The sequence below is a fragment of the Elephantulus edwardii genome, unplaced genomic scaffold (genome assembly GCF_000299155.1).
Source record: "Elephantulus edwardii isolate Elephantulus edwardi_28Jun2011 unplaced genomic scaffold, EleEdw1.0 scaffold00002, whole genome shotgun sequence".
Lineage (NCBI taxonomy): Eukaryota > Metazoa > Chordata > Mammalia > Macroscelidea > Macroscelididae > Elephantulus > Elephantulus edwardii.
In genome coordinates, this window is record NW_006399752.1 from 33,282,118 (window position 1) to 33,290,531 (window position 8,414).

An 8,414-nucleotide genomic window follows, 5' to 3' on the forward strand; every position below is an offset into this window, starting at 1 on the left:
CCTATTGACTAGCACTTTGTCTATTATAGTGTAGAGGTTAGGAACCACAAGATGTAGAGGCTCAGCTATGTCATTTACTGTTCTTAAGTCCTGGAGCAAATTCCATCTACCACTGGGTTGTTTTCTTTTTAAATGACTAAGAACAAATAAAAGGCATCATCTGTGAGGTGCCGTAAAGGACAGCGCAGTGAAGTGAAGTGGCCTGAGTCCTGAGCCACCAGCGAAGATACCAGTGTGTCTGACCGGCCGGAGTGCCCTGGATGGGTTGGCCAGTGGCTGAGGTGGTCACCCAGCTCCCGGCAGAGGGGCCAGGGCGATGAGCTTGTGCTAAGTGGGGCGCTCAGAATGGCCCACTTGGCCGGACTCGGCCTCAGTGGCAGATGATGAGATGGGACCAGAGTGGCGAGGAGACCTCAGGCCGTCTCCCGGGGCCTCTGAGGAGCCTCTCCTGTGCTGGGCGTTGTGGTCCACCTGCCCCTCCCCTCTTGCCAGATCAGTGCTCCCTGGGGACAGGGACTGGGTTTTTATGCTTTAGTGCAGGCTCAGCTTGGAAAGTTGAATGAAGGAAACTTCCAAGGTTCTCTGGACAGAAGAAACGATTTATGTTGAGTTGACAGCAACACAAGGTGGCCTCATGTGGGCTGGGGTACAGCTGGACCCCATGGGTTTTTCGATTTTTACACGTGGACTGCCAGGTGTTTTTTCTGAGGTGCTTCTGGTGGGTGGTTTGATAATTGTCAATCTTGCAGCTCGCAGACCAGTGTGTTCCCCATTTCCATCACCCAGGGACTCCCCAGGGCAGAAACTTTGGGAAACCAGCATCCTGGAGGCTTGGAGGACAGGGCTATGGCCTGGGCCTGGGTCATGGCCAGGAGTGGCCCAGCCCATCTCCATGGGGGCAGAGGGACAGGGCTGCTGCTTCCTGGGAGTCTGCTACTTCCTGTGACCTGTCACATAGTTTCCTGACACCGGGCACTGGGACAGGGGTTCTAGCTGGGAGGCCGAAGGGGCATCCAGCTGCCCGGCACATGGGCACTGACCTGCCTGTCTTCGTGGCCACTTGGCAGCAGAGCCCCTGCCCTCTGCCCTCTGCCTCTGCCCCAGGTACTTAAGGGCCGCCTGGAGTGGACAGAGCTGTTGGGGCCACCGAAGTGGTGGCAGCAGGCCTCTCTCAGGCAGACAGACCAGGGCCCACCTGCCCACCCGTTCCACACTGTCCATGGATTTTGTCGCTGGAGCTATCGGAGGTAAGAAAGACAACCATGGGGGCTGTGTAGGGGACAGCTGCTGGGGACACCAGGTGGCCTGGGGGACATGGTGCTCGTGCCAGTCCTCTGTTCTTCCTGGCCTTGGGGGCTTTGAGCTGGTCCCCCAGAGAGCAAAGGTGTGGTGTGGACTGTGGGTCTTGGGAGGAGGACAGGGCACAGGGGAGGGGCACCAGCTGGGACAAGGATGGTCTAGGCTTGGGAGTTATGGGCAAGTAGGGGGATGATGAGACACAGAGAGGGACCAGGGGACAGGAGGGTGGAGAGGGGAGTGGGACCGGCTGGGCAGGGGGCTGCTCACTCAGCCCGGCCTCACTGGGCCTGCGGGGTGGTTCTAGCCGCTCTCTGCTATGTGCTCCCCTTTCCCCACCCCCCAGGAAGGGCTGGTTGTTGTGAAAGATCCACCCACAGAGATAACGGCAGGTTGGGAAACAGGTCCCACGCCTGGACCGCAGGCTGTGGGCAAGGTTCCAGAACAGGCACCCTGGCATGTTCGTGTTGTGAAATGGGTGAGAGCTGAGCCATCCTCCTGGGAGCGGCGTGGAGGCAGAGGAGGGAGTCCCGAGCTGGAGGACAGCAGGGGGCTGGCTCCTTGTGGGGACACGCTCACACCCACCTAGGCTTTCTGAGGTTCTGCTGTCCAGCCGGCCACACTCCCTAACATAAGCCCCCTAAAGAGGAAACTTAGAAAAAGGACTTGATGGCCCAAAGTCGCACAGCCAGGAGGGGTCCAGCAGCCTTTCCTCCGGAACAGCAGGAAGGCCAGGGTGGATAAGGCCTCTGTCCACGCCTGGCCTGAGCCCTGACCAGGACAAGCTGTGGTTCTGGTGCGACAGCTGCAGGTCAGGTGACAAGGGCTCTGACCAACAAATGCTTTCAGGCGCAGAGTCTGGCCGAGCGTGAGGTCTGGGAGGGCTCTCGAGGTGTGAGGAAGGGCTTTGACGGATGCATAGGAGTCTGGGGGATGGTCCAGGAAGATAATTCCACACAAGTCCACCATGCACTAGTTCTTTCACTTAGTCCTCCTCACACATTTCCTTTGGGTCCTGGGACACAGTTAAGAGGACACCGCGTGTTTCCTGTTGCATTCTAACCAGACCTCCCCAAAGTGTGCGGCCCCTTCCCCAACAGGGGTCCACCAGCTCCTAAGTCAACAGTCCATTGTGGGGCCAGGGGCTTGGACATTGAAGCCTGGCACCAGGAAGGAGGGACGGGGTGACACAGAGCCTTCTGAGTGCAGAGGGCAGAGAGCCTGGTCTGGGGAAGCAGCCCTGATGTGCAGGACCCTTGTGTCAGGTGTGGACTCGCATCTGTCCCTCCACACAAACTGGTGGCCCGAGGCAGCGCCGGCTCTTCCCAGAGTCCAGCGGGTGATTCATCAGGTTCTTATCTCTCTCTGGCCCCTGCTCGGGGCCTGCCCCCTGCCTCCCTTCGCTGGACTGAAGACTGTAGTCACAGACTGACCGCTGAGGCCGGGGATGCGCCTGGAGGCCGGGGGCAGCAAGTACAGCCCTGTGGACAGACAGACTGAGAGCGACTCCAGGGCGTGGTGCCAGAGAGCCAGCGGGAGTGCTCCTGGTCCTCGAGACACTCTACTTCAAGGGGAGGACATTGTCACTGCATGGCCACGTCCCTCTCTGCCCCCAGGATGGACAGGCTGCGTGGAGTCTGTTCTCCCAGGCCTCCGTCCTTCGTAGCCTAGGGTCCTCGCGAGCCACCGTCCACTTTCTCACTGGGCTCTCTGGCTTCCTTCCAGGTGTCTGCGGTGTTGCTGTGGGCTACCCCCTGGACACAGTGAAGGTTCGGTGACCTCCAGGCCCCAGCCTCCACCCCAAGCTCCCTATGGCCTGTGGCCCCCTCTCTCAAAGCCTCTTCTGCCCGTCTAAGACCAGAAGAAATTTCTAGAATGCTAGTCAGACCTAGCCCTCCCTGCTCCAGCGCCTTCAGTGGCCCCCATGGGCCTAGGAACTCTCCCCTCTCCTTGTCACCCCCCTGCCTCAGTGTCTCATCTTAATGAAGCCCTCAGTCCCAGCTCTGTCCACAGTCATGGGTGACTGGCCATCCCTGGGGGCTACTGGCTGGCCTGAGCCACCCCTTCCTGAAATCCACCTTTCCTGCAGGTTAAGATCCAGACAGAGTCGAAGTACAAGGGCATCTGGCACTGTATCCGAGAGACATACCGACACGAGCGGGTAGGTCCATGGGCTTTGTGTGGGGGCTTAAGACTCACACTCACCTCCCAGCCAGGCCCCCTGTCGGAGCCTCAAGTCTCCCCACCTTCCAAATGGGAGTAATTGTGTCTTCCCCCAAAGGCCCCCTGAGCCTGGAGCTGAGCCTTCCGGCCGGGGCATCATGAAATCCAGTGTGAGCTGTGGAAGGAGGTGTTTGGGCACCTGGACATCACAGATGGGTGGTCTGCCTATTCCCTTCAGGCCATGCACCCCTTGAAGGAAATGCTGGGTCAAGTCAGGAGGGCCCCCAGGGTACAGATTCCCCAAAGGAATCTGGGGACCCTAGCCATTTCCTGACCCACAGGACGTACAGTATCTATCTACATTTTATATATCTGGGGCTTAGTGGGAGCCTGATGTCCCACATTTAGGGTGTGCTGCCATCTAGTGGGGACTTGGGTAATGGCCCAGATCTGAAGAAACAGACCTTATCCCAGGATTCCTTGGAGCAGATGTATCCCACTAATTGTGATGTTAGAGAAGAGTTCTGAACGGCCCAGAGCTGTGGGGTTAGAAGAGAGTGCTGAATAGCCACGGACGTCCAAAACAACAGACAGATACGTCTCAGAGAAGGTGCAGTCCGAGCGCCCCTGAGAGGCAAGGGTGGAGAAGCTTTGCCTCCCATACTGTGGACACGTTGCTAGGAGAGGCTGTTCCCTGGAAAGGGACATCATGCTTGGAAAAGTAAAGGGTCAACGAAAGAGAGGAAGACCCTCGATGAGATACAGTGACACAGCGACTGCAGTGGGTTCAAGTGTGTCAAAGATGGTGACGGCGGCACAGGATACAACAGGATTCATAGCTGTTCACAGGGTCGGTACGAGTTGTACTCAATCACACCTAACAGCAACAACTACAGTTATAATCAAGGCAGCTCTGGTGGCCTTGTGGTAAGGAGTTGCACTGTCAACTCAAAGTCACGTGGTTTGAATCCACCAGCTGTTCTGAAGAAGAAATGGGGACAATCCCTTCCTGTGTAGTTTGTCGTTGTTGCTGGATGTCTTTGTAATGCACAGCGACCCTGTGGACCACAGACCTGAGCCCTGTCCTGTGCTGTGCTGCGCCGCCCTCACCATCTCTGACACACTCGGGCCCGCTGCAGCCGTCACTGTGTCAGCCCACCTTATTGAGGAGGGTCTTCTTTTCTCCTGCTGCCCCTCCGTGTTTCTGACCATGATGTCGCCCTCCGAGGAATAGCCTCTCCTAGCGACGTGCCCCAAGTATGTGAGATGAAACCTCGTCATCCCTGCCTCCAGGGAGCCCTCTGGCTGCACCCGCTCTAAGACATGCGTTGGTTCTCCCGGCAGTCCATGCACTTGCCAACACTCTCTCCAACACCACGGCTCTGTGCGATTTACTGCCTCAGAAAACCTGCCGGAGGGCCAGCTGTGAGTCGCTTCCGACTAGGCATGTAACAGCGACAATGACAATGGTATCAAAACCCGTACTATATCAAAGTAAAAAACCTTCATTCAAAATCCCTCCGATGATTGAAAGCACATGTTTTTAGGAAAAAAATCAAAGAAGAACAAGGATTTCCTTTGGAAGGGTGAAGCAGAGCGAAATTTGATTCTGTGTCAAATCCAGAGAGAACTAACGAGAACTAACCCAGAATTTAAGCCCACGCGGCCGACTCGGGTTTGAGTCACTGCAGCCCCACTGCACCCCAGGTCTGCGGATCGGAGTGGGGGGGAGCCTGTTTCCTCTCGTTGTGGCTGGTGGATTTCAACTGCTGACCTTTTGGTTAACAGCTTGACAAGCCACACTCTAGGCCACCATGGCTCCTCCGCTAAAGGCTACTGCAATCCCACGCCTTAGTGGGCAGCCTCACCAGGTCGCTGTCTACGTGGCAAGCTTCCTCAGAGCTGGGCCCCCAGACGTACGGCATCTCAAGTCTCCCGTCCTGAGAGCTGACGTGGGCCCATTTCACAGCTGAGGAAGCTGAGTCTCTGAAACAGTGTGTGGCTTGCCTGAGTTGGGATTAGAGGCCAATTTGTGGGGCCCGGGCTGGGCTGTGACCACCTGCCCTTGGTCCCTCTGCCCGCCAGGTGCTGGGCTTTTACAGGGGCCTCTCACTGCCTGTGTGCACCGTGTCCCTGGTCTCGTCCGTGTCCTTCGGCACCTACCGCCACTGCCTGGCGCACCTCTGCCGCCTCCGATACGGCAGCACCGACACCAAGCCCGCCAGGGCCGACATCGCGCTCTCAGGATGTGCCTCTGGCTTCGTCCGCGTGAGTCGGGTGTGGGTGAGCGGGAGGCCACAGAGGGGGCTGCAAGACAGGGACACAGGCGGGGAAACGGAGGCTGGATGAGGACAGACACGGAGGAGGCTGCACAGTGAGCCGGAGTGGATGAAGAACTGGGTGCCCATTGGGCAGGCTTGCTCTGGACAGCACACTGCCAAGGGGTCCCCGTAGATGGATGACCGACAGGCCCCGGCACCCTCCTTGTCATGGCCCGGGGACCCCAGAGCGACAGGAGTGCACCTGGGAGCCAGCGTGACACTAGCCCAGGTGGCCCAGGTCGGGGCAGACAGGCCCTGTGACCGCTGACCTCCTGAGATCTCCAGTGTGGGCAGGGAACAGTCCCCCATCGCCTTCCGTCTGATAGGCCTGGACATCAGCAGGTGCTCCAGTGTCACGGAGACCTTCCTCGCCAGGCTGCTTGAGGGCACAGGGGAAAGTGAGGCCACAAGGTCCGCATCCTCATGGGACTCACACCCCAGTGAGTCAGACACACAGGCCGCCAGGGCCCGCGAGCCACGTCAAGCCTCGTAGAAGGTTCTGGGTGAGCAGACCCGACTCCTGGCTCCGGCTCTCATTCACCAGGTGACTCTGAGCCAGCTCTGGAGCCTCTCGGACCCTCGATCTCTTCCTCTGTAAGAGACAGGGTGAGGATTAAAGGAGATCCTGGGTGGCAGGCCCCAGCTTGGTGCCGGACAATTGTTAGCACCCACGAGAAGGCAGCCAAGGTCATTAGCAATATCGTCACGCTCCCGATGATTATCGTGCTGTCAAAGACGTTCGGGTCCTGAGTCAGAGACGTCTCCTCACCACCAGCGTACGGTGGCGCATGCTACTGAAGGGCACCCAGGCTTTGGCCTGTCAGGGAGATGAGTTTCCAGCCCTGCTCCCTCCCAGCTCAGGTCAGCTGCCATGGCTGGGCGAGCTGAGGACAGGCGATGAAGGGGATGGGGTCTCCAAGCCCGATGTCCCCCTCCCTCTCCCCCAGGTGTTCCTGACCTCCCCCACTGAGGTGGCCAAGGTGCGCCTGCAGACACAGACACAGCAGCGGCGTCTCTCGGCCTCGGGGCCCCCAAGTGCACTCCCTGTGTGTCCTGTGGCCGCTGCACCCAAGTATCGGGGTCCGCTGCACTGCCTGGCCACGGTGGCCCGCGAGGAGGGCCTTCGGGGCCTGTACAAGGGCAGCTCGGCCCTGCTCCTCCGTGATGGCCACTCCTTCGCCACCTACTTCCTCTCCTATGCCATCCTCTGCGAGTGGCTCACCCCTGCTGGCCACAGCCAACCAGGTGAGGCTGGAGCTGGCTGGGAGGGCAGGGGCAGGGGCAGGGGCTCAGCCAGCACGTGGCAGGGGGCTGGACCAGGGAATGGGGACCTCAGCCCAGCAGGATCGAGTTCCTTGGAAGGGCCGAGCCGCAGTGGCACCCGGGTGAGCCCAGGATGGGAGGCGAGTTCCTCCTCTGCAGATCAGTCCCCTTAACGTGTGTAGACATGACGTCAGGGCAGGTGGGCTCTCCCCAAGTTTTGGTCTTGGACAAGTCGGTCTTCCCACTTGCTGGCAGCGTGACCCCGTCTCCTCCGGCCCTGGCCTCTGCCCCGCCACCCTCACTTGTGTCCCTCCCTGCAGATGTCCTGGGTGTGCTGGCGGCCGGAGGTTGTGCAGGGGTCCTGGCCTGGGCCGTGGCCACCCCCATGGACGTGATCAAGTCGCGCCTGCAGGCAGACGGGCAGGGCCAGCAGCGCTATCGGGGCCTCCTGCACTGTGTGGTGACCAGTGTGCGTGAGGAGGGCCCGCGGGTCCTCTTCAAGGGGCTGGCTGTCAACTGTTGCCGGGCCTTCCCTGTCAACATGGTGGTCTTCGTCACCTACGAGGCTGCACTGGGGCTCATGAGGGGTCTGCTTAGCTAGCTGGTCCCCACAGTCCTGGGGGCCCGGCCCTCACATGCCCTGATGTCCTGGTGGCTGAGGCCCCCAGTGTCCCGACATCTCTGGGTGTCCTGACGCCTCCCCACCATGTTCTGATGTCACCCCTCTACTGAGTTGACCGCCTTGTTTCCTGATGTCCCTGGCGACCCAATGATCCTGGCCAATGTCCCCTAGTATCCTGACGTCCCTGGGTATCCCAACGTCTCCCTACCGTGTTCTGATGTCCTTGGTGTCCTGATGTCCCTGGGTGTCCTGATGTCTCCCCACCATGTTTTTTTTGTTTTTTGTTTTAAATTTTTTTTGTGTACCATCAAAGCAGAACATTTGGTGGATTCGAACTGCATACCTCTGGGATTGCAGCGCAGCTTTTTGCCACTAGGCCATCAGCGCTCCCTTGCCCCACCATATTTTGATGCCTCTGGTGTCCTGATGTCCCTGGGTGTCCCAACATTTCCCCACATTTTGAGGCCCCCAGTGTTCTGATGTCCCCCCACTACCGTGTTCTGACCCCTCCTGTGTCCTGACGTCCTTGGTTGTCTAGATGTCTCGAGTCGGCCACCAGCTGCCTGGAGAGAAGACAGAGGGAGTCTTGGTCCTTGGCTCATAGGGCGATGGCCCAGGGCAGTCAGTGCCCAGGTTGACCAAGGGAAGGTCAAGGGCAGGGCTGCACCAGCCTGGCGGGAAGACTTGGCCAGTGGGCCTCCGTGTCTGACGCACTGTCCGTTGTCCACCCAGCCTCCAGCACCCCCTGT

At 59.2% G+C, this 8,414-nt stretch overlaps 1 protein-coding gene across 1 annotated transcript; it reads left to right on the forward strand.

Moving 5' to 3' along the window:
- The first annotated feature begins 1,219 nt into the window (after positions 1 to 1,219).
- SLC25A47 (solute carrier family 25, member 47) lies at positions 1,220 to 7,644 on the forward strand. The gene is made up of 6 exons (XM_006879071.1): positions 1,220 to 1,247; positions 3,022 to 3,065; positions 3,386 to 3,457; positions 5,545 to 5,727; positions 6,728 to 7,025; positions 7,364 to 7,644. The coding sequence occupies exons 1-6, from the start codon at positions 1,220 to 1,222 to the stop codon at positions 7,642 to 7,644; spliced, it is 906 nt and encodes a 301-aa protein (XP_006879133.1).
- Positions 7,645 to 8,414: the final 770 nt, after the last annotated feature.